General features: G+C 33.9%; 1 protein-coding gene across 2 annotated transcripts in view; it reads left to right on the top strand.

Annotated features, from left to right (window-relative positions):
* cop1 (COP1 E3 ubiquitin ligase) overlaps positions 1-27,028 on the top strand; it is an 84,978-nt gene that overhangs the window by 26,688 nt on the left and 31,262 nt on the right. Inside the window, exons 3-12 of one of the 2 annotated variants that reach the window (XM_028811315.2) lie at positions 2,508-2,605; positions 3,614-3,678; positions 5,261-5,380; positions 6,467-6,535; positions 7,254-7,313; positions 8,165-8,256; positions 12,656-12,710; positions 21,303-21,417; positions 22,356-22,491; positions 26,124-26,267. In XM_028811315.2, coding sequence (XP_028667148.1) covers positions 2,508-2,605; positions 3,614-3,678; positions 5,261-5,380; positions 6,467-6,535; positions 7,254-7,313; positions 8,165-8,256; positions 12,656-12,710; positions 21,303-21,417; positions 22,356-22,491; positions 26,124-26,267 — 954 coding nt within the window. Of the gene's footprint in view, positions 1-2,507; positions 2,606-3,613; positions 3,679-5,260; positions 5,381-6,466; positions 6,536-7,253; positions 7,314-8,164; positions 8,257-12,652; positions 12,711-21,302; positions 21,418-22,355; positions 22,492-26,123; positions 26,268-27,028 lie in introns of both variants that reach the window. The other variant, XM_028811314.2, reaches the window with a different exon arrangement.

Here is a 27,028-nt window from a genome sequence, read left to right as displayed (position 1 = left end):
CTGTTTGATTTGTCCAGCCTGTTCAAAGATTATTTGGTAAGTTTTAGAAGCTCTTGAAGTGGCTCCTGGCCTTTGCCAGGGTATTGTTAAGTATAACCCTTTAAAGGGAAGCCCCTGTAAAGCTATTCTTTCTTGCTCTGTTTTGAAACTAAGGTCTCCAGCCTTGGCCATATAGCTTGATTGGATTTATGTGTTTGAGTTGTGAGTGATGAGTGGATGTCACATAGGTAAGTAATGCAGGGTGTACATATAAATCAAAGCTATTAATTTATACATTTCCCGTATTGATTTTTCCACCACTATAAAAAGAGCATAAGAAGTTAAAGTGTCTTTTGTGGACACTTGTATATCATAAAACCATAACAGTAGCTGTGGGGAAAAGGTTATGTAGCAAGAAGAGACCAAAGCAAAGTTTTTAGACCAAATTTCAAAGAAATATGTTTGCCCTAAATTTAAACATTATCTCACACCTCTAAAAGTGAAGTATGAATTAGCAGTATACTTTGAGGCTACTTGATTTCAGCAAGAAAGGACTTCAAAACACAAGGCCAGAGGAATTTTGCAGTAACTTGAGGGTAAAAAAGTGAATGTCCTACAGTATTCCAGTTAAATCTCTAATCTGAATCCAACTGAGAACCTGAGGCACTTTTTACAAATTGCTGTGCACATGTGTCATTCAACTATCCTCGGCAACCTGAAGTAAACTTGCCAAAGTAGGCCAAAATCACTCCCAAACAATGTGTAAACTGGTACATGTTTACCCAAAGCACTTAAAGCTGTCATTATTGCATTACTGCTCTACAAAGTAGTAATGTTTTGAATATGATTACTTATGCAAGCAACACTTTTCCATTTTTCTTAAGATTTTTGTAACACAATACTATAATACCTTAAAACTAATTTTGTTTTTCAAAATAAAAATATAAGAACACTTTTACTTTAGGATTTGTTATTCAGCAAGATTAGAGAATTCATCAAGGTTTTGAATGTTTTTGTAAGGCACTGTATTTTTTTTCCAATGGTTGTTTTTTCAAAACAAGAATGTGGTTATAACTTTCTTTTTAAATTGGATATAGTTGCTCTAGGTGACAGGAGGAATATAGTGATGTAATGGGGAGTAATTTAGTTGTTATAGTTCAGGGGCTATTTTTTTTTTCCTCATTCTGCTCTGTTAATTTCAGACAAAATATAATTAGAACTTTGGAGGGCTGAGCACCTGGAAGTAAATTGCTGCATGTAAGAACATCACTAAAGTGGCATAGGGTTGAGTTTAGTCCAGCATTGTGCCTCTTTAAAGAGGGTAATAACATTTCAGCCACCAAACTAAGAATGCGACAGTAAATTGTGTTATTTGTGGTGCACAGAAGGGCACCAAGCAGTAATCTTATTCCTAATGAGAGAGAAAGAGACCCACTACTTACAATGGGTTAGACAGCAGGAAGAATTGTCAGTGGGGAAAATACTTCTTGACTAATTAAAACAGAACATAGTCCCACGATGTAGTTGCATAGGACACTGTTAAACTTTTAAGTCCTCGGTTCAGGAACCGTGCACAGTTCTTATATCTTTTTAAGACCAGCAGCTTAAGAGAAGTACCCCTTAATAGCTCCATAATTCAAGGTATTTTACTGTAAAACATGCTACCCTCTGTTAGACAATTAAAGAAGAACTTCATTTTTCTATCTGTCCACCCAAAACACATAGCCATCTTTAATCAAGGAATGTATGAAAACATTCTAGTGTACTAGAATGCACAATACAGAGGTGACAACTTAAATTCTTTGTAAAGTCTGTGCTCTCATAAAAGGGCAGTGTACAAGAGATTCATGTGACTAAGCTTGAAATCCTCTACAAGGAAGAAATAAAGTTGCAAAATTCATGTGGCACTGTTGACAGGAGCTGGTCCAAACAGACTTACTGCTGTAATCAACACAAATGTTTTTCAAATTCACAGGTTTGCGCACTTACACAACCAAGGAATATTGCTACTTATGTGATCTTATATATGCTTATTTATGTCATAAATCTGCCTAATCAAATATTCACTGTTCTGGGTGCTTGTCAGAAAATAATCTGTTGTAAATTTTGAACAATAAACACTGTATCCATTAGACAGCACCACTTACCTCTACACCACAACAAAAACATCCATGATCTTAATTAAAGATGAAAATGGTCATTTAAGAATTGTCATAATTTCAAACTTTTTTTTTTACAACAAAGGCTGACATTTCATTAGGTCTTCCTAGATTTTTAATATTTACTGTATATTACTCCATATAAAGATGCTTTTTTTTTTTTGTTTCTAGCATTTACAGCATCTCATCTTGTCTCATGTACTAGTATCTGACTAAATTAAAAAAGTAATAAAAGTAGAATTCCTTGCATTATTTCAGTTTCTCTGGAGGTAAGGATATATCACCTGTGTTCTTTGGCATCAGTAAATGAATGCATTAAAATAATAACTATTTGAGATTTATAATTAAAGCTTTTTTTTTATTTAACAGCTATAAATGTATTAGACAGAGTCTTGAAGATACCAACAGATGTCCAAAGTGCAACTATGTTATTGACAACATGGATCAGCTTTATCCTAATTTTCTAGGTAAGTGATAAAAGCATCATACACAGTAAGTTGTAGTTATGTTTCTGAAATGTTTTTTAATGTGTTGTCAAGTAAGTTGGTTCAAAATTGCCCTAAAACATAGGAATAGAGATAAAAATGGTAATAAATAACTAAAAATATGCAAAATACTTTAGCACATTCCAAGTATAAAGTGATTCAACAAATTAACTGGTAAATCACCACAGGTTAAGTACTCCTTCACTATTGCATAAGAGAGAAGTTAAAAGAGGCCAGTAATAAAATAAAGTAATGCTATAGCACTGGATTTTTTATTTGAAGAATATGTATTTGCATTCCATGTAACTACTGTACCTTTTCTTTAAATATACACATTTGCTATAAAATCTCTATTCAATCAAATTAAAGCTAGAAAGCTAGAATTTCATTTTTGTAATTAGTTGTCTGGCAGTGCACCCACACCTAACACTCTAATCCAGACCAGACTAATGACCTGATGAGTTCTGAAGTTTTAAAAGTGAAAGGGTGACCAAACTTTTTCCAATGTTTCGTTTACTTTTTTTTCTTCTTATTTTTAATTTTGTTTTTTCAGTTCATCAAATAAATTGTAACTGAATTAACAGTTTCATAAAAATGGCCTTGGTTTAGTTACTTGCTGTCAAAATTTTATGTACTTTTTTTTTTTTTTTTTTTTACCTCAAATATCAATAAAATATGTGAATTAGCCAGGGTTGTACAAACTTTTGTGATAAGACAGTTTATAATCTTCCAATAATAGTTTTGTTGTACAAAAAGTAAATGTTATGGAGTGCGCGTTACTTTGTAATTTGAATAGTTTGTATCAGTGAATTGAAAAAGAGCACTTTTTTCTGTAACATATTTTAAAATGTGCTGTTAACTTCTTACTCCTACATGTGTATTTAAATGATTTGTAGAATTTATTAAGAAGCTATCAAGTCTAGAATCTTCATATGCGCACTCATTTTACATTGCATTATTATAATTATTTTTTTATTGTTTTGGTTATAGTAAATGAGTTAATACTCAAACAAAAACAGAGATCAGAAGAGAAGAGACATAAATTGGACCATCCAGTAAGCATTTTATATTTGTTTTAAGTTAAATATTCATATTGTTAGTTATATGAAAATGCATTTGACATCGCCTCAGTTATAAATATTTTTAAATTGGTAAAATTACTTGTCTTGATCAAGAGATCACTAAATCAATTTGCATGTTTATTTTGAACTTCGGTCTTCACTGTAGCTTGTCCTTCCTTAAACTGTAAATTAGAAATATGTTTCACAAATATATATATATGCATTGCTACATTTGTAGATCTCCTCTGACTAGTCATGGATCTGCTTTATTCATATCAACTTTTACACATGATTTAATGTTGCATATACTGTACATTCTGCTGATGCAGACTCAGAAGTACTATCTCTAATCTAATCTCATTTAATCCTTTCAAGAATATTTTTAATTTTTTTGGAAGAGAAAAAAATTCAGAAGATGTTGACAGGCTTCATTCAAAATAATTTATTTTAAATACTGGTTAAATTGTGGTCTTAAATATACATGGGTACACTTATTGATTTATCTTCTTTTGAGAATATAAATGCTATATTTGTGTATTTTGCTTATTTAAAAAAATAGACAGAAGGAGATTGTATTTCTTGTAGTGCACTGTATATTTTACGTGTATATATTGCATGATTAGCTGTATAATTTTTATTTTAGATTATGATATGTTCATATATTGGTAGTAGCTGTTTCTTGCCTTATACCTGTCATTGCCAGGGTAAACTCAGAATTTGGAATAAATAGGTTTGAGAATACCATGCTGTTTAAAATTGCAACCTGAATCTTAGAATTGAAAGTCAGAGTCTCTTGCAGCTGTGACTCAGTTTTAAGTTCATGTTGTCAAGATAAAATTGACAAATAACTTAAACTCTTGTGCACAATTTTTGATCAGAGATGCTACATTGTAGTACCAGTGAGAGAAACAATTTGCCTATAGTTATACTCCCATTTCTAGCATTTTTCTCTTTATTTTATTAACTAATGAATGCTCCTTTTACAGACACACCTACATATTGTATGCTGTTATCTTGTTTTTGAAAGAGTTAATAGTTAAATTTTCAGTTATCAATTTTGTTTGGGATAAATACTTGGGGTTGTGATGTGAGTAGCATAATAACAATTAAAACATAATAAGATCATTGTAGAAAACTGCAAAAGTGTCAGTTTTTATTTTTTTTATTTTTTTTTATTTTTGCTGTATTGTATGTTTTTATATTTAAACAAAGATCTGTTAACTTAGATGGTAGGTCTTTCTGTTGCCCTTCTGAACTGATCAGCAAGAGTCCCTGTGAAAAAGTTAATTGCATTGAGCTTTCTATTTATCTAAAGTGGAAGGGGTATTTGGAGTCTTGAAACTGATATGTGTTATGCATTATGTTTTTTATGATAAGGTAGAAAATAATGTATGAAAACTAAAGTAATACAAGGTAAATGTTAGTAGTGTATGATGATGAAAATCATGTGTACTAATATTTATTTATTTATTTATTTATTTTTTATTTTTTTGTTTGTTTTTATTTTTTTCCATTTAGCAGTATTTGTTTTTATGAGAACTTTATTTCAGTAAACATACCTTTTGTCTTTTTCTAGAATGGACACAGGTGGCAGGTTTTTCAAGATGTGCTTGGTACAGATCAGGAAAACTTGGACCTTGCCAATGTTAATTTCATGTTGGAGCTCCTTGTACAGAAAAAAAAACAGCTTGAAGCAGTATGTTACTGTAACATATATGCCTACTATTTTTAAACATGTACAGGACAAACATAATTAGATAAGTTTTACATTTAAATATAATCATTATGAAATTAGTAATATTTTAATATAGTGTGTTGTTAATTCCATTTTAAATTTAATGTAAATGTCTTTCATGTAATATCACATCATACATGCTTAAAAAAGCCTTGCAAGCTTAAAGAAAAAGCTTTACATACACACAGTTGCTGACTTTAAAGAGGATTTAGTTTGCTATGTTTTCAAGCAGACTAAATTAAACCAAAATTTTAAAAGCAACACAATTGTTTGTATAAGGAATCATTATCTTTTTATAATACCACAAAACTGATGTATTACTGTTGAATTTTAAAGTATTATAAAGTATTAAATCACACAATCTGTTCAGTGCTAAAAAAAAACAACTTTTAAATGTATTCTAGTTTGCTTATTTGAACTCCTTAAATATACACATTTTCCCATTATAGTAACTTAAGCGTGTGACCAAAAGACACATTTCTGCACTGCAACATTAAATGACTTATTCCATCCTTTGCAGATATTTAATTTATTCTCTACACTATTGTATTTGCTGGATGCAGATTGTATAAATAAACTTTGATATTTCTAAAGTACAAATAAATTAAGCTAATTTTAAATATAATTCATAACAATATATTCCTTACCGCTGGCTATATTATTATTGTCATAGCTGCCTCCAAATTTACATTTGTTAGCTGCCATAAATAATTTTCATTGTGATTATGTCATAAAGAAATCTTATCACGTGCAAAGTTTGAAAATTGTAAACATTTTTTATAGAAAACTATAAAAGCTCTATAGAGAACTTAAATTGAAAAATAAATTTGCCTATTATGCTATTGTTAATTGTTTGTGCATCATACTAAAGTAAGTATAAAATAAATTACAACAGCTTATTAGATACATTCTTTTTCCCCCTTGGTAGTTGGAAAAAAGAACCATTCCTCAAATGTATTATTTATACCAAAATATTTTCAATGTTAATATCTTGAAAATATAGTTTAGAAAAGTTCTAATTTTATTGTTTTTTATTTTATATATAAGGAATCACAGGCTGCACAGCTTCAGATATTAATGGAGTTTCTTAAAGAAGCTAGAAGAAATAAGCAAGAAGTAAGAATGATTATTTTCTGTTTTAATTATCCAGAAATTGGAAAGTTTTAGTATGTGGTACCCTGCTCAACATAAATTTTAGCTCCTAAAATATTAAACTTTCCAGATGATACCAATGGTTTACTGAAGTTTACTATCCTTTAATGTTTATTCCTAGATTTTGTATTGTAATCTGGCTAACTTTAAACAAGTCTTAATTACAAGGGACAGAAAAGGAATATCCAAAAATAAACATGAAATGCTTTTTTAAAATAAAACTAAATTGTATATGAAATTGTCTGTGTAAATTGTTGAATGTCCCTGAAAAATACAATTTTGATATGGTATTCATAATTTAAGCCCTATTGCATTTGGGTCTCAAAATTTGATTCATTAAAAAAACTTCACTTATTTTTTTCTTTCTGTCAAACACTTTTTTAAGCAAACCTCAAACTGAAAAACTTAAATTAAATTGCCCAGCTTATGTGGAGGTGACTGTTTTGTAACTGTTCTAGTTTTACCCTGTCACCGACTCTCTCCAAAATCTTATAAAATCTTGTACAATAGACAAATAATCCTAGAACACTGTCGTCTTGTCAGAATTGTAACTTCTTTGAATTGGTATACCCATGGTTAATTATTAATTTTATAGTTTTCAATGTTATTTTTCATTTAATTTCATATTTTACAATATAGTATAAGCAGATTAATCTTTTATTTACTTTTACCCTCTCTGTAGCAACTGGAGCAACTGCAAAAGGAACTAAATTATCTTGAGGAGGATATCAAGCGTGTTGAGGTTAGTTATTTAAGACTCTTTTCTAGGGGCAGGATTTCATTCTTTCATTTACCTTTTTTACCCAAACGTTTAAAATATTTAAAAAATAATTTCTGCCTGTAACAATAACAGTAGAATTGGGTGGTTTTAGATGAAGTCTTTTGTCTTCATCTTTTTTTTTTTTATTCAGTTTGTAATGGGTATGCCTTGGGGCCTAATAAAACTAATCCTAATCATCAGTTTCAGAATAAAATTAATAATTTATCCCAAGAGAAAACAATAGCCTGGTCACTTGTCATATCCTATGTAATTTTTTTTTTCATTTTTTCCCTTTGTAATGCTTATTTTAATTTATTTAAAGGACATTTTTTTTTAAAATAAGGAACAATCACTGGAAACCCTTATTTAAGGGCTGGTCTGGGGTTTTTCTTGTTTCATCTGTGGGTGTGTTACACCTTTGGTAATGATATAGGATTTGTGCTTTTTATCTTTGCAGATATTATTTTACAAAATAAGTGAAATAATTTATTACCTTTGCATTTACATTAACAAAAAAGGTTAGGTTTTATGAACTAGATATTGAAATTTTTATAGAAATGAATAAGGAAAGAATAAAATAGAATAGTTGAAAAGTTAGGAAAAAAATGTGAAAGGCTAGATATTTCTTCACTTTTTTTACTTAAGAATTAATTGAGACAAACTTGAGCCTCTCTTCCAAAGAAATAATATGTATATTTTACTTCTGCTGGTTCTGTTTTTGTTTTGCATTTAAATATGAGAATTAACTTGACACTGTTACACCTATGTTTTTAAAATTAACTGTGGTACAATAGCTCTGAATACACTGTTTGTTTTTTTTTGTTTTTTTTAAGGAAATGAGTGGCTTGCACTCCCCTGTCGAAGAAATGGATCCTAGTCTTGATAGCACTGTGCCTCAGTTTGAAGTAAATTCCCCATCACATAGGTAAAAGCCTTTTTTTTTTTTCCCCCACAATACAGTTGTGAACATAGGGGATTGTTTCTAGGACCTCCTGTGGATACCAAAATCTGTGGACGCTCAAGTCCCTTATATACAATGGCATAATATTTGTATACAACCTACGCACTTCCTCCCATATACTTTAAATTAGGGGAAGGCAATGTCGGACCTGGATGGCTGCAGTTCCAACCCAATTGCTTAATTAGAAACTAATCCTTTCCAATCTCAGGCTTTATTTAATTTTATGGCTTGTTAGTCTGCAATGTTAAGTTCCTATATCATAGATTTTTTTCCTTTGCAAGGATATCATCTGAATGAAGCCTAATATGGATAATTTTCAGTCTGTCACATTTTTCTCTTAAGAATCTTATTAAACCAAACAGTGCATTATGAATCCACACAGGTGTAAATGGAAACAAGTAAGACACATAACTGCTGGTTCCTTTGTCATTTGCATCTTATTGCTAATAAAGAGCTATTAAAAACAATGAAAGCAGCAGTTTAAAACTGAAATAAGCAATTAAGGGTGGGAAACCTTAACAAGTAGCACAACTAAAATGAAGCATCAAAATGTCACTTGAGCAATAAGTGTTTCATCAGCAATATTTGACCTCTCATTAAGAAGCTGGGTTGGAACAAAAGCCTAGAGCCACTGTGGCCCTCCAGGACCAACATTACCTAACTATGCTTTAAATCATCTCTAGGTTACTTATTATACTTAATACAATGTAAATGCTATGTAAATAACTGATACTGAATTGTATAGGGAATATTGACTTCGGCATGTCACTTTTCAAAAGATCTAAGTTTTTGTTTTTTTTTTTCTTTTCATCAAGAGATAGCAATTCATGCGTTATGCTCTTAGCCTTTGAGGGATTTCTTTGACCACTTAATTGCTTTTTAGGAGCAAAATTTTTCACAGAAATAAAGGGCACCCACACTATTACAACAAGGGCTTCATGACAGCTTATAGTCTGGATTGGTGACTAAGTAGCTTTTGTGTAAAGAAATGCAGGACAGTGCTTGCTGCTATGCGTATATGTGTGTCCCTGTCAATAATAACTATTCCATCAGTTTAAGCTCTAGTGTTTAGTTTACAATGTACTGATTATCTACAGGCAATCTGTGTGTGTCCAAACCTTTTCTAGTTTGCACAGCTTTTTGCACAGATAACTTTACATAAGTTTAAAGCTGGTGCCCAGACCAGGGGCCTCACTATAATGCTGTGTGTAGAATTCACAGTAAAACATGGTGTATGAACAAAATTGGAAATGAGCGTACCCACAAAAAATTTCAGATGCACAAAACCATGTATAAGCCAACTTCCACGCACTTCAGCTCTATAAGTCCCAGTCAGCATGAAAATAACGCATGTGCATGTGCTTGGTGCCCCACCCCGACTCCTTCCAGAATTAAGCCCCTTTGAATATGCAAATCAATATAAATAGCCCATTATGTTCGACGTTTTCTGAGTGGAGAGTGGCAAAAGCACAAAAAAAGAAACTTCAGAATATGTGAATTGGAGGCAAGGAAAAAACATACAATTTGTTGGCTTAAGCAGTGTTATAAGCAATAAATAGAAAGTGATGGAGTAATACAGTGTGGCAGAGACACTCGAAAGTTCAAGTTCAGAAAGTCAGACAGAGCCCAAAATAAAAAAGAAGTGGTCAGATGTCAAAGTTGCTGGGAAAAGGTGAGTCGTAGCCCACCATCAGAGTGTCATACGGAAGCATATTAGGGCACAGAGAAAAGGAAAAAAATCGGGACACAATGAAGAAAAAATGGTTGAAATGTAGACTTTCTTGTTGAAATTTCGACATTAGTCTCCGTTTTTCTCATTAAAGTAGAACGTCATAAACTTCATCTTAAAATCGATGTTTCATATACTGGAGTTTCACAAATCCCATCGTAACTAAAGTTGCATGTGTTCCCTGACCCAGTCATTAATCACTATGTGGTTCTTAAATGGGCTTTTTGTTTTGTACACAGGCCACATAGGCACTGATCACCACACAGAATACATTACATTCATGTTATTACAGCTCGCTGAACATTTTAGAATAGTAAGATGTATACTTGCTGTCATTTTCATGGTGAAATGTTTTAAAACATTTATTAAACGTGAGGGCACGGTGGCGCAGCAGTAGTGATGAGCTGGCCCCCCTTCCGGGGATTGGTCTTGCCTCCCCTGACCAGAGATTGTTCCTGCCTCCCGCAAGATGCATGCTGGGACACATGCAACCCTGAACAGAATAATTTAATGCAGCAGTACTGTCTCTGTCAAACAAAACAATCCCCAATTCCAGTCCTTCTGTTTCCTTTCTTCACGTAACCAATCAGCACACAATGAGCTCTGTAATAAATATAAAGGGAGCTGTAAGCTTACAAAGGAGATTCTTCAAAACTTTTATGGAAAATTGAAAAATCTTTGTTATACACGTTTAATTATTACATCCATCCAGGGTCGCGCCAGTCCCAGCAAGCATCAAGTGTGAGGCAGGAACAAGTTCAAATAGACAAGGCAAGGACAAGTTCAAATGGACTGCGGCATGGCAGAGTGGAATCCATGCAGATGCTGGTGGCTTTCTTTAGGCAGCGTGTGCTATAAATATTCTCCAGGGCTGAAATCTGTATCCCAATAATCCTCTGCTCTCTCAAAACAACCCACCATAAAGCTTTCCGATCAGTTGCTGTGCAGCTTTGATTCCACACAGACATACAATGGGTTAAAATACTCTGAGCAGTGCACTGAGAGTAACAACGCTAAAGCAGATATGGTATTTGGAATAGTTTGTACCTCCCGTACAGCATTATATTGTTACAGAATGATTACAATCAAGTGAATTAAATTTGTAAACGGTATGCAGTTCGTTTCGATATGTTTGATAAATCTCACATCACTGATGCAAATCTGAAAAAAGGGAAACCTCACAGGAACAGTAGCACTGCTTTGATGCCAGATGCTTCCAGTTTGCAAAACTGAGCAGAAACGTATGCAAGCGGGGTGCTGCTGTGTGAATGTTCATGACTTTATGCCAAGTTTAGTTTTTATACATGGCGATGTGAGCATGGAAACGAACGTATGCAATATTTTTGTGCGTATGCAGTGTTTATACATGAGGCCCCAGGTGTTTCCCTTATGATAGACAAGACTATTTGAATGGCTTGGGGCAGAGCAACAGTTTAATATTTTGGTTTGTGATTATTTAGTCTTCTTTGTCTATGTGTCTTTATTTTCTGGAATATGTGTATGTCTTTTGTGTTTTATTTTAAGGGCTGCAGTACTGCAGAAGTGTAAAGATGGAAAGTGTTTACCACCTTAAGAATTAGCAGTGCTCAGAAGCTGAGGTAGGGTGGAGAGCAAGAAAGAGCTTTCCTTTAATATAGACAGCTATTGCAGGACAGTGGGTCGATCGATCTGTAGAAGGGAGAAAGGATGCTTTGTGTGAGCAGAGTTACCCAACTGAGGAGCAGTGTGGTGGCACAGCAGTTGGCTACCATATAGGAGCTGTAAATTTACTCCTATGAGCCATTTTATGTTACTCCTGAGGCAGGAGACTACAGTAGGTTATGCTTACAGGTCATTTCATTTACATGGATTAAATGTAGTGCTTAGCATGTGGAAAATTCAAGTATGGCTTTTTAAAATCTTCTGATTTTATTTTTTTTTAGTATTTTTTGATCCGTAGTTGATTAGATCCACAGATCCAGAACTTGCAAATTCAGACTGTGTATTTTTAGACAAAACAACATAGCATCAGAAAATGTTATTTAATTATTATTTAAAAATGTATAAATGTGAAATATTTAAGTTTCTTTTATTTTATGTTTTTTAGTATGTTATATGCATTTCATATTGTTTTTAACAGAATTAGTTGTTGCAATTGATATATAGGCTGACTCTTTCACTGAAAAAATTTTAATGTCATTTTTAACAATGAAAACGTTTATGCTGATACTGTACAGAGTTTAATTTTAATATTTAAATTTTCAACTCTTTTATCTGTTTGAGATTGTAGACTTGGGATAAGAAAACAAAGTTTACAAAAATTAATTGAAAGGCATATAAAGATCTACTGTCACATTTCTTAATGAAAATTTTAATATTCTTTTTTATATGCCTCATTTGAAAATCAAAATAAAAACCAGTGCAGTGCAGTGTAGCATGCATTCTAACCTTTCCGCCAGTTGTTCAGAGGGAATTTTTTTTTTTTTTGAATGTGTGTTATTTTAGGTTCCCAGGTTGCTTGAATAATTTGTCCTTAACCATTCCTGTTATTTTTGTTTGTCTTAAACATAATGGTAAATGTTTACTAAATATTGTAAACTACATGTTTGTATTGCACTCACATATTTCACTTTCTTGGAATCTTTCTTTCAGCAGTATTTTGGATTCATCGGAATATAGTCAGCCACCAGGCTTCAGTGGAAGCTCACAGGTATTTATATAATTTTATTTGGATAAAAATTTCTCCTTTACGGATAGTATTTATGGGATAGGCTCTGTCCTTCTCACAGTTCAGAACTGGATTAAGGTGGTTTGAGAATGTTATGTTAAGTATTCATTATTATGTATAAATTTGGCCTTGCAGTAGTCAATGAGATTTGGACTTGGCATTGATTCTTTAAAATTTTTGTTTAGTCAGTTTTATTGGATTGCCTCATTTTTGGTATGATTTATTTTTGCAAGGTTAAATTTGCTGTCAATTATTTTTCTTTTAAATGTGTCTTAATATTCTGATTCTAATCGTAGTCTTTTCCTACCTATATCCTTCCTATATTTGTTAAATCTGGCATTTTTCAAAATAAAATAAACATTATTTAAAGTTTCATTATAAAATATATTTATGAATCAAGGTAAAAACTACAAATTGCTGTGTGTGTACACATTTAGTAGTAGTTTATTATGTACAACTATTCGTTAACACAAATAGCTTACTCCACTAAACAGTAAATCTAGATAGATAGATAGATAGATAGATAGATAGATAGATAGATAGATAGATAGATAGATAGATAGATAGATACTAGTACCTAAAACATATGATGCATTAAATGACCATGAGGTTTAGTTGTTGTGTAATTAAATGTTGGAATGGGGAAGACAAATAATCTAAGAAATGTTGACTTTACTGTTTCCAACATACCAGGAACAGCTACTAACCAGTGCCAAATCTTAGTTTATAGAGAAGTATATGATTAAACAAAAAGTATATAGTTAGTACAAGTTCTTTTGTCAAAAACACTTTGTTAATGAGAGAGAGAAAGTTGGAAGAAAGTAGAAAGACTTCTTCAAGCTAACAGAAAGGTCACAGATTGTCAAATAAAAGCTGTTTACATCTGTGGTGTGCAGAAAGAAGAATCTGAATGCAAAACACGTAGGACCTCAATTTAGCTGGGCAGCAACAGTAAAATATCACACCAGATTTCACTCCCATCACTCTAGAGCAGGAAAACGAGGCTACAGTGGGCAAATAATTGCCAAAATTGGATAAATGTTGCCAATGTTGACAAATCTAGATTTGTTCTATGACATGCAGATTTTAGAGTCCGAATAAAGAATGGAGTAAAGAATATAAGCCCATGGGTCCATTCTGTTTTTTGTCAATGGTACAGGTAAGTCATGGGTAGTGTAATCATTGGGGAATGTTTTATTGTAATACATCAAGCCTCCTAATAACAGTTGACCATCCTCAGAATACCACATCCTAAACAAATGCTTTTACCATATGTGTGCTTTTCTTTATGGCTACATGTCGCCCTTTTTCAGATTGATATTTCCAGCACGGTAATGTGCCATTTCACAAGGCACACATTATCTCAAAGTGCTTCCAAGACAAAACTAAGATAGTGATGTCAATTTGCAATATTGGCTTGTACAATCCTCAAATGTCAATCCAATAGAGCATCTTTCAAATGAAATTTTTAAAGATGTTCTGGAAATAAAATGGATTTCTACCTAGTACTAGATAGGAGTACTCAACAAAGTGACCAAATTGTGTTTATATATGAGGAAGTGGCATTTTGAGCCATAAGTATATATATATATATATATATATTTACAGTTTGTTTTCAGTTAATAAAGGTACTGTTGACAAATGCAGTTGAAAAAATAAAGTCTGTAAAACACTTTTTTTTTTTCTTCATTCAAAATTAGTTTTGACCTGCACTTTGCAGAATGATTTTCAACTTTGCTCACAAAGCAACTGTATTAATCATGGAACAGTGGTACATAAGAGTTGACCACTACTAGCATAACTTTCACTCTCTCTAATCTTAGTAGTACTGCTTTTATTAGAATATCATGCTTTTGAAGGCCATTGTGACTTATATCCAGCACTAACTCAGCTGTGGAATGGCAAGTGAGGCACCTTGTTGGCCGAGGTCTCCAAGACCTGAAATCTGATTTGTCATATCTGATATAACCTATTCTTGCATTTTGCTTTGTAGCTTATACTATTTCTATTGTATTATATTCCTGAGGTAGCAATGATACATTAGCCATCTAGATCTGTGAAGAGGATTACTTGTTTTGTGTGTTGCGTTTACCCCATTTTTGACCCCCGGAATGCCCAGCCTACCTTGAAAGGTGTCTCTCTTTTGAATTGAAAAGACTTTCATTTTTTTCCTTACAAAAAAAGTTTTGGGTTTTATTTCATGCCTCCTTAGGAAATCTAGGATGGGAGGATGTCAAAAAACAGGGCCTGTTAAAGACCATTGTTGTTATAATTGGTTGCTTTTTCTGTTAGACAGTGACAGCTACTATAGACAATAAAGGCTCTGTTCTTTTAGACATTAGATATTATGCAATAGAGTAATGAGGATCTTGAAACTAAGAAACAAGAAAGGAGAACAGAAACTGTTGTACAATATGTGCTTAAGAAATCAACAGCTGATATTTCATTCTGTCTGTTTTTTGAAGTAGTTTATTCAGTGAAAGGAATGTGATCCTGTCCAGGCACTATACATGAACTAATCCAGTGTATGGCAAACTTTTATTATTCTTCTTAAACTAGCTAAGCAATGGTAGTTAACATGACAAGTTCATTTATATGGTGTTGGAGGTCTCTAGTGCATTTTAGGAAAACCAGCACAAGCATGGGAGCAATGTGCAAATGCCATTTTATATTTAGCAAGTCGACAAACCTAGTTAATTGAAGATACTGTTCTAACATTCTTTGAGTACTACTTTCTGCCATCCATTTGTGGGAAAAAATATATACTCACACAGTTAAAGTGTTAACACTTGCAGTTAACTTCAATGGTCTGATGCATTATTATTCTTTATCTATATCTTTGGTATGTCTTTTATAAATAAAAATAGGTAATTGAAAATGTTCTTCAGTTGTTAAATTAAAGTAGTCCTATATCAGTGTAGTTATACATGCGACAACAGTCCTCAGCCTGTGCTGTACACAAACAGCTGTTAGGTGGAACATGAAGAAACAAACTAAAAAGAAAACTAAAACCTGCGTCTACATGTTCACCTGTGCTTCAATTCCACTGCTCAGCCTCACAGTGCTCCTGCTGTGAGAACTCCACTCCTGTCTCTCCCACCCTCATTCTCCACTTTCTTGTCCATTGCCCATATCAAATCGAAGTCTTCCAATGCTCACATTAGCTCTCAGGTTACTGCTCCCTCTTTCTTTCTTTTCAAGCAGATTCATGGCAGGATGGAGACTTCTGTAGAACCACACACCAAAACCAATGAATTTCTGTAAAAGAGAGCATCTTGGGCTCTGTTTCTTACCTGCTCTACTCACACTAGCGGTCTGCAGCAGAATTATCTCTTTCATGTGTTTGGTTCTCTACTGTTTCAAGATTTTTTGTTTTGGAGGAGGCAAAGAACCTACAATGATGATACAAAGATGAACTTTAACAATTATCAGTATTAATAAAAAATACACGTATCTAACATTGCATTTTAGTAGCAATAGTACTAATCATCAGCTGAAAGATATTGTTTCAAGCTAAGTTCACACTACTGCGTTTTTTCATTTTTAAACATTGTTTTTAATAAGAAAAATCTCAATCCACGTTTGCCTTCCTATCATTTACAAAAGTGTTTCAGTGTTCTCCCCAGAATTTTTTTCCAGCCAGGTGGCATGAAAAAGTAGCCAGGTGGGGCGGGACGGGGAAATTTATTGGTGGGGAAAATTAAATGTGCACTATTTTTATTAGTTAATTATTATTAATTATTTTCCAATGCTCAATATGGCTTCCTTTTTTAAGGTTTGACACTTGTGCTAGAATATTTTTTATTAAATTTAAGAAGAATCCAATTCAAGATCCTTCAACCCTAACAAAAATTTTACAATTGTTATGACATAAACCAAGAGGCACAAGTATTGTCGCTGTCGGAAAGAAAAGTGAAAACAATGAAAAAAATTTAAAAATATTCTTCAAAGCCAACTTGCATATGCAGAAGGTGTCTTCAGTTAAATATGTATTCTTCTTTTCTTCCGAGAAAAGGAACAACCCATTTCTTTACAGTGTTCCAACAGCTTTTCAAACAACGTTGTATGTGGCAACTCATTTTCTGCCAACCAATACATGGCTCTTAAAGCTCCCACAAAGGAATCTCTCTGTAAGTTATTTAACACAGATACAGATCTTTCAATTTGACCGATTCCAGTTTGCTCTAGTAGATAGATAGATAGATAGATAGATAGATAGATAGATAGATAGATAGATAGATAGATAGATAGATAGATAGATAGATAGATACTTTATTTATCCCAATACACACTTTCCTAAAAGGTCAGCAGAAGACTCAATGTGCGTTTTACTTTTTTCATGGTCCAGCAAACTTTCTTTTCGAATTCTTGTGCATGGCACATTTACCCAAGGTAACTCCCTCCTTGGGGGATGTTTTTTTGAATATTTCATGCACAATGAGCACCACGTACCATTTTCTTTGACCATTAGCCAATCAAAATCTTTAAACCATTGTTTGTTTATGCTGGATAAGCGGTGCTTAGGTTTATCAATTGGCAGAGTATGTGCTGAAGAGATTTCCCCTGATGGACCAGCCTCTGCAATGTCTTTGTCTGAAATTGCCACATGAGGAGTTGACGCTGCACCTTCATTACATTGCGTCTCTTTTCTGAAATAACTGAGCAGTGTTGTTTTCTGAACACCTTTTTTGCTCATGTTGGTAAAACATTTGGAAAAAATTGAAAGTACCTATGAATAAGACTTTTGAGTGGGAAAGTGAGAGCCTGTTGGATATTCAGTGCACACTTGCACTACGGCAGGGCAAAATATGAACAAAAAAGAAATGGCAGATGGGTCACTTTAACAAAACTACGGAAGCGTATTAGGGCCACGGTGAAGAAAAAAAAAACTATATGTCGAGAATAAAGTCAACATGTTGACTTTATTCTCGACATTTCCACGTTACTCTCACCGTTTATGTTGAGATTAAAGTTGACATTTCCACTTTATTCTCATAGTTTATTTTATCATTAAAATAGAATGTCGTAAACTAAACTTCATCTTAAAATCAATGTTTAATTTACTAGATTTTCTCAAACCCCGTCATAAGTTAGTGTAGTGCATTAAATGTGTTGTGTTTCCCCGGCTGAGTTGTTAATCACTATGAGCTTCTTAAACGGACTTCCTTTTGCACTGAGGAGGCACCGGGAGGGATCGCCGCACAGAATGCATTCACTTGATGATATTCCTGCTCTCTGAACATTTACAATGCTAAGATAAATACTTGATATCATGTTCGTGATGAAATGCATTAAAGCATGTATTAAACATGCACGGTAGTGTGGCGGTAGTGCTGCTCCCTTGCAGTAAGGGGTCCCCAGGTGTACGTCCAGTGTAGAGAACTTCATGGCAGGTGTGACGAGGCTCCAAAAAACTGGATGTATGAATGGGTATTGCACAGGTTTAACTTTAAAATTGTGTAAATGTTGGGTTCGTGATCTGGTGGTTGGAGACATGAACACAGAATTCAATGGATGTTCTTCTAAGCAGGCTGTCTTTATTGCATGCGTGCTGTCTCTGTCTGATGTACCAAAACCTCAATTCCTATCCTTCCTTTTTCTTTCTCCACATAACCAATCACCACACGATAACACAAAGCATTTCATGTGCTACATAATTTATGACGAGGTTTGAGAAAATCTAGTAAATTAAGTATTCATTTTAAGATGAAGTTTACTTTACGATGTTCTACTTCAATGACAAACTACGAGAATAAAGTCAACATGTCGACTTTAATCTTGAGATAAACGGCAAGAATAAAGTGGAAATGTCAACTTTATTCTCGACATAAGCTTAGCAGCACTACACAGTCTGCACTGACACGGAGAACAGAGACGTCACTTCCTGATGCCCCTTTTCTGATATCTGACAGGCTGGGTCCACGAGTCTTTTTTTTATTTTATCAGTCCTCCTCTCACCTGTCCACCTCCACATCCTCTTTGCTTGTGAAGTGCTGCTCTGCTCCCACTATTAGCATGTACAGCCTCCTCTCGCCTGCCCACCTCTCCATACTCCTTGCTACTGTGATTAAGCTGCTCCGCCCTGCTATTACCGTGTACGGCAACATCCCGTCTCGCGCCTCTCCCCTCGCCACTTGCGATCCTGCTTCTAAAATATTTGCCCGCTCGTCCTTTGCCATCTCTGCAGATCATTAGATCTGTGGCTGTCATGCGATATGACAGCCGGGCACTTGTCTGTGCACAGCATAGTGGTCTTAAACTGGGTGTGCTGTGTGCGATTTTGGCATGATTTTAAGCCTGATTTGAAGTTGCTGACTAATTTTGTGAGTCGTCCTAAATTTAAACTTCAGTGACAGTCATTTTGTGTGTAGTTTGAGAGAGGTTGTGATACCTGATTGCTTCTCATAATTGGGGTGTCACACAATCAGAAGAAGTTCTGTCGTGTCAATCGGACCAAACATGCTTGTGCAGTTTGAGCACATATATTACTTACAATTATATTATGCACTGTTAGTAGACGCTTGACCTCAGTTTTGCACAAAATGCAATTCAGATTGCATTCAGATAAGCAAACAAGTGCCATGAAAAGAAACCCTCCTCTGTCCACTCTATTGGAATATGGATTTCTACAGTAATGGTTGACCAACTGGGGGGTGAGACATAGTATTGAGCAAGAAAGAACCGCATAATAAGCATGAAACAGCCAGTACACAATGGAGTTAATGTTTTCAGAAATTTTTGTTTTCACTTATTGACGCTGAGACACAGCACTGCCATTTTTAAAAGTGTCCGGCTCTGGAAAGCATTTTCATAAGTATTCGTTTTCATAGGTTGAAAAAGCAGAGTGTTGTGAATGAAAAGTGAGGCAGATATCTGTGTTTTTAAATGGAATTTTACTACCATGGATATGGTCTCATAAAGAGTTTTCAGTATTTGGTAATTTTCATAGCTTTCTTGGAAAATAAATATAGAAATAGGCTGAAGTTAGAAGCAGGATTGTGCTTTAAGTTATCAAACATGGAATCTGAAATTGACAATAGTGACCCTATAAAACAGATATAATTATGACAGTTTATTTTTAGTTGTTGTCTTCCTTGTTTGTGTGAAGTCATGTAACTTGAGTTATTTTTATACTTTTGGTCTGGACTTGCATGTAATTGTGTAATTTTTGTAAAAATAAAAATAGGGAACTTTTATACCTTTTTATTCCTTATCAAACCATACTACTGTTCTTAAATTAAAAAAATAATTAATTAAAAACTTTTAATGTACACAAGAAAAAGCTAAAAGACATAAACCACAAAAATTTATCCTTAAATGCTAAGGGTAGAGGTGAGTGATAGGATGCATATTAGTGGTAGCCCTGACCAAAAGGTTCAACATTTTGAAGGATGTTGTCTTAAAAAAGTTTGGAAACCCCTGATGCAAGTCATTCCATTAAAGATGGCTGTGAAAGACAAAATTTATGATAGTTTCTTTTAAAACTTCCAGATGTGAATTGTTGATACTTGTAAACTTAATGCTGGCAAATTTAAATACCTCAGAAGTACACCATCTTTGATAGCTCTAATGTTAAGCAATAAACTAGGCCCATTAATAAAGCAAAATCCAAGGCTGCCACTTTTTATTGGAACATAGATCGCATCAAATTGCAGGCCTTTAAAAATAATTGAAGATAGAGTGCTGAGAGATTTCATTGAGCCAGGTCTGATAATTCTTACAAATTACTTTCACATAGGAAAATTATATATCAGGGATTCATGTGAAATTCACAAGTCTTTACAGTTTGAGCAGCAAAGTACAGCAGTTAGATTCATAAGGGACTACTGGACATTCCTGAACTACCTTTTGATAAACACAAGATTAATTGAGATCATTTGTGTGTCATTTTGTGATTGAAAATTTTAATTGTTTGACAGCCCTAATATATAATCTATAATTTTTAGTATATATATTTTTTTTTAGTTCAGATTGTAAACCGTTGTGCGTCTCTAACATTTCTTCACACTCGTATTCATCTAAACAGTGGGAGAAACTACCAGTAAAATGGTGCAAGCAGATTATAGATGGCAACAAGAAATGTTCGTAGGATGTGTTTATTGCCAAACAATGTTCATTACAATATTGGGGAATAGTGCCTTTTAATACTGTACAAGTCTCACTTTCATTTTCTTTTGTGGGGAAAAAAAAAATATGAAAGATGAACGGACCTTTTTTTTCTTGTATAATGTTATGCCTTCCATTAAAATATTCTGATGGTGAAAAGTTGGTATAGTTCAATTATTTCTCAAGATATTCAACATTCCAAACCTAAAATGCAAGGGTGCTAATAATATTGACAACAGCTATACAAATTACAAGACTTCTTTATAAAACATTATTTTTGGATATGATGTATGTTTTAGAAGTTAAAGAATTCTTGTTATTACCCTATTTTAAGTCTGTTGGCATTGGTATACCCCGGTTCTTCAGATCCAGACATAGCAAAGAAGTCAAAGGTTACAAGGCTGTCAATAGTATGTGTGTGTCTGTCTGTCTGTCTATCTATCTATCTTTTTTTAATTATTTTTATAGGGAAAGCGGCAAACGTGGTACAATAGTACTCTTGCATCTCGGAGAAAGAGACTCACTGCACATTTTGAGGATCTTGAGCAATGCTACTTTTCTAACCGCATGTCTCGGATCACAGGCAAGTTTTTTTTTATTTCTTCTCATGAATATTTAAAAACATAACATTCTCAAACCTGCTTAATTCAATTCAGGGTTGAGGAGGTGGAGAGGACACCAGTGATTTGCTGGGGCCCAGTCACACATATGCCCATACTCACACAGGATCAGTTTGGAATTTTTAGTCCTACTAAGGATATTTTTTGGGATATGGTAGAAAAACCAGACTATCTGATGGAATACCCATACAAACATAAGCAAACTTCTTACAAACAATTAACATTTTTTGTTAATTGTACTTGATATTCATATGCCACACAAAAATGGACTTTATGGACACTTTGATTTTCTCTCTTATCTTTTAAGCAACTTTAATTTTGTCAAGGGATGCCAGTCTTTATTATTTTTGATAAGGAAAATTATATTTATCGTTTGTTTAATTGTATTTCTTCCCAGGAGAAATTAGCATTATAAGCAAAAGAGTGATCACTTTCCTGATATACTCTGAGCTTTCAAACAGTTTAGAATATGTTCCCTAACCACCCCTAGCATGTGGTTACATGGCTATCACAGCTTTATCTAACTCAGCCTTTTGGCTCTTGTATTCATGTAGGACATGACAGGTTATAAACTCAACAGATGAAATGACAAAGAAAAGTAGACAGTTTGAACACAGAGCTTTCTGGCTTCATGAAATAAGTGCAGCTTAAGTATGATGCTCTACATATTTGTAAACTGGTTCTTAACAGTCCATTTTGGAAATATCTGAAAGTGACTCACCTACTCTGTACTTAGTTTTCATCTTGTCTTGTAAGTACTAAATTTAAAACTTATCTAGTTCACAGTTAATTTTATACAGTAGTATTTGGTGTTCAGAAACATACTGTTTCCAGGTCGCTGTGTGCATTGCTGTTTTGTGGTTAATAACACAACAGAGTCTCTCTTCATTTTTTCTATTAGATGAAAACAGAACTACCAACCAGTTGGATGATTTTATGGAGTGTCTTTCTAAATTTACACGGTATAACTCTGTCAGGCCTTTAGCCACTCTCTCATATGCCAGTGATCTCTACAATGGATCCAGTATTGTCTCCAGGTATCCTGTTTGTTTTTCCTTATTTTGGTGTGTGTTGATTAATAGAAAATATTACTACTTCATTTGTACAATATCCTTCTGTACAAGATTGCAATAAATGTTAGTTATTTATATGTGTTTTGAGGCCAAAGTATGAAGAATATTTTTTAATTAAAGAAAGGGAGAGATAATGAAAGAAAGATCTTAAAGTACAAAGTAATAGAAAAGTAAATCAAAACTCTGCATTCTTTTGAGTCTAATTCCAAGAATTATAAGACCCTGTACACTAAATTGGGTGGTCAGTTTATTTGCCTACCAAAAAGCTGCACAGTTGTTTGCTTTGACTTTCCTTCCCCTCTACCCCAACACTTTATATGACCTTGTTGAGTTCTTTTCCTCAATTCTCCCAACTCTGCACTCAAGGGATCTTTGGCTTAGAGACATCTTTACAACCCCTTCTCAGAGATATTTCTGGCCTCATTCTCCAATTATTTTTGGTTTTAAGGGTGTTGCTCGACAAAAGCACTATGCATTCGTGACTTATACTGTCTTTACCCCTGAGCCTTCCTGTTCTCCATAGTAACCCTTTTGCTGCTTGCTCTTTTAGAGAGATCCCAGCCACTGTGCTCCCCACTGCTCCTAAGGCAGTCTTTGCACCTTCTGTGGTTGCAGCTGTCTCCTACTGTTGCCCTACCTATTGCTCTTCTGGGGAATCTAGTATATAGAGGGTGTGTGTGTGTGTGTATATATGTTTTCTCGTGTGTGTATGTAATTTTCATGGCCCTTGGCTGTTGCGTTCCATCTAGGGCTGAGGTGTTTCCATAGACCGTATCTCATGGAGGTTGACAAAATGGCTGTGTATAGTTTTAAAGCCTCCAGAATGTCCATCTATCATCTGCCAAGTGTTCCACATGCCCTGCCCAATTTTCTTTCCATTGTAAATGCCTCTGTCAGATTTCATGAGTTTTGGATATGGTTTCTGAGTGAGATCTTTGGCATCTGTCTGTTCATCACAAGCTGTGTAATTTAAAGCCTCTCCATATCTGCTTTTTTAGATTCCATGATTCACTACCATATAAAGTGTTTTGAGATAATAGAGAAGCCATTTTACTGGTATGCTAAAAATGAGTGAAAGAATTGTGAACACGTTTAAACAGAAAACATTCATACAAAGAGCTCAAGAAACATTGTTTTAAGTGTGTTAGTGTCTCAAAGGTTATGTCTTTGGGTTTAGCCTTGTATGTGAACTGTGTATAAGTGTGCCTATCCCTTGAAGAGAATTACTGAGAAAGCTATGTGATTCAACTTGATGGGTGAGTCTGTGCTGTGAAAAGGAAGGACAGGAAGAAGCTATATTTTTTTTTCTTGGTAGCTACAGCAGATAGAGAGAAAAAGGTGCTTCTACATCTGAACAGAAAATCTTTTTCCGCATTGCAAGTGGAGTCAGTCTAATGCTTATTTCCCAAACTGTTGATGTGGTTCATTTTAAGGAATGGCTTCTTTGGTGCCACTTTCACATGTAGTCTAATGCCATGTGGAGCTTTTGATATGGTTGCCTTCATCCATCTTCAGCTAATGAACTCCCTTGCTCCTTCAAAGTGATTGTTGACATCTCAGTAATTTCTCCTACTAGTTGTTGTAATGTTTGCACCAATGGTTTTAAGGAACAGCCTTATCAAGGCAGCATCTTGGTGGTTTGACATAGCTTCCACTTCCTGATAACTTAACCAGCAGTACCCATCAAGACATCCAACCATTTTGAAATGTATGCAGTTTGATGTCTTAATGTTTTATGAAATCAAGGCATAAAACAAATTAAGAGTGGTAAGAAAATGGCAAATAAAAAATAAGTCAAGGAATCATTAAGTTCTGGTATAATAGGAAAAACTGTGGTAACCCTTTTGATTTAGAATGCAAGTCACCAACTCTGCCTCCAACAAAGAATCCCAGACCATCATAATTCCTCCTCTGTGTTTGAGAGTTGGTGTCACACACTGAGGAACCGTCATTTCATCAACTTGACAGCATACAAACACCTTGCTTGATGAACCAAAGATTTCAAATTTTCATTCATTGGTACATAAGACTTTCTTCTAGTCTGCAGTAGTCCGCAGCCAGTATTTCAAGCCCCTATTTTGTCCCTTAAGGAATGGCTTTCTAACTGCTACTCACCCTGTCAAACCTGCAACACAAAGTTTCCTCTTCACAGTAGAAACTAAGACGTCCTTTTATGAGCCACTTGTCTTCTGATTGAGTTGTGACTTTGGTTCTTCCAGATCATTTCTATTAGAGTTTCTTCCAGTTTCCAGTTGTCTTTGGATTCTATAGGGCACCATACTCATTTAAATTGTTTTTGCAATTTCTGTAAATGAAAGACCCTTCCAAGGGTATTAATGCTGTGTCTCGTTTAATTTGTTAATTGCCATTATCACTGGAATTGTGAACTTTATACAGTGTAATACTGTCCAAGTAGTACTAAGAGGGTGTAGTAAAACAGTATGTTCCAACTCTACTTTAAGATAGACAACAGAAGTTGGAACACATGTACAAATTATTTGCTTCAACTTGCAAGCCTTAATTTACTTTAATTGCTGCAGAACATCTTTAGGTTGTAAGTTATTAGTTGTTCCCTGAACAAGGCCAATTTGGAATATTCTGGATTTTTTTCCCAGTTTCTGCCAACCTCAACTTTAAATGTACGCCTTACTTTTGTAGCATTTTCCTTCATTAATTGCACTTCAATTTTTCAGTAGAAAAACTTTTGACCAGTTGTTTGTGTGTGTGTATGTATGTGTATAATATATATATATATATATATATATATATATATATATATATATATATATATATATATAATATAATATACTGTCCCACAGATTTCAAATTAAAATCACTTATTGGAGAATTACTCACTTATCAGGTTATAATTTAAAAGAAAAAACATAAAACTATTTGTCACCTGGTGTAGATGCCCTGTCCGGGTGTGTGTTTTTAAATGTGCATTCATGCTTGTCTCCCACAAATGTATTATTCCTTAATATAATAATTTCATTTGAAAAAACAGAAACACAGAAGCACAAGATGACAGTACACAAAGCTACTGTATATCATTATAAAGTAATTTACAGATAATACTTGTACTTGAATGTCTTTGAGGCTGTCTCATTCCTGATGGATTGCTTTTAACTCTATTTTTTAATAGATAACTCTTATATTAAACAAGACCTGACCTGTTACAGATGAAAATAAAAATGATATGCAGCTTGGAGGCTTATGGACATATGTTCTATGTGCCATAAATATACTAAAGCATACCGTGCATAAAATGCTATATTATTTGGCCATTATTAACAGTGCACTATAGCAATGTATAAGTGGAATTTTAGACAATGACTTGCATTGGGCAGTTAAAAAGTGAGGCTATCTAATAAATGTGGGCCATACCTATTTCCACACAAATCTGAATGTTAACTTTAAGTTAGTCATAATATGGAAAAATTGTTTGTTTACATGCATTTAAGTCTGAGTGTATGTCCAGTAACACATTTTTGTGAAATAAAAAATATCACAGAGTAAATGTAAAACAGATTTGTAGAGCTACATAATACTGAATATATCAAATTATTTTAACATAGCATTGATTTCTCTTGTAGTATTGAATTTGACCGTGACTGTGACTATTTTGCTATTGCTGGTGTTACAAAGAAAATAAAAGTGTTCGAATATGGAACAGTGATCCAAGATGCAGTGGACATTCATTATCCTGTTAATGAAATGACATGTAACTCTAAAATCAGGTAATTTCTGCTTCAAATTCTAAAGTTTAAAGCTAAGTATATTACAGTAATTGACACTTGAATATTTGTATATTTGAATGTTATTTTCTGGTGACTAATGGTGTTGACAGTAATAAAACAGGTAACACTGTAGTACCTCAGTGCTTGGAACTTGGACTGATCACCCGCTATGTACAGTTTGTTTATTCTTCATGTTTTTTTATCATGAGTTTTTTTTCTAGCAACTTACATTTGGAGTGATGTCTCAGAATTTGCCACTGTGGTTGTGCCTAGAAGCAGACTGGTATTTTTTTGCTTCTTGCAGTTTGAATTGGAATCCTGGACTAGAAAAGGCTGCCATGCAATATGATTTATTAGTTAGGTGCAGAGTACAGTTGTTTACTTTTTAAGTACTAATATGTATGATGCAGTGGGCTACCTGTGACCTTATAGTTAATAAGCATGCTGGGAAAATGGATGAATGCATATCATAATACATAGCTTTTAATCTTCTAGTACATTGTTTGCTCTGGTTTTGTTTAATTGCAGTTGGAAGCACTGTGATGTCTAAAAATTAATAGTACTATTTTAATTGGACAAGTTTCACACCATGCCTTTTTTAAAATGCTGTTAATACTAAAGCCCATTGGTATTTTTTTATTTGGCTTGTTCATTTAGCCAAGCAAAGTTGGACTGTGAAGAAACATATCAATGGTGGCCTTGTACAAGTAAATTGCATTTACATTATATATTTATGAAATACACAATACTTGTATAATTAT

Source organism: Erpetoichthys calabaricus, chromosome 10, assembly GCF_900747795.2.
Source record: "Erpetoichthys calabaricus chromosome 10, fErpCal1.3, whole genome shotgun sequence".
NCBI lineage: Eukaryota > Metazoa > Chordata > Cladistia > Polypteriformes > Polypteridae > Erpetoichthys > Erpetoichthys calabaricus.
Note: the sequence above shows the minus strand (reverse complement) of the source record. Positions and strands in the feature narration are given on the sequence as shown.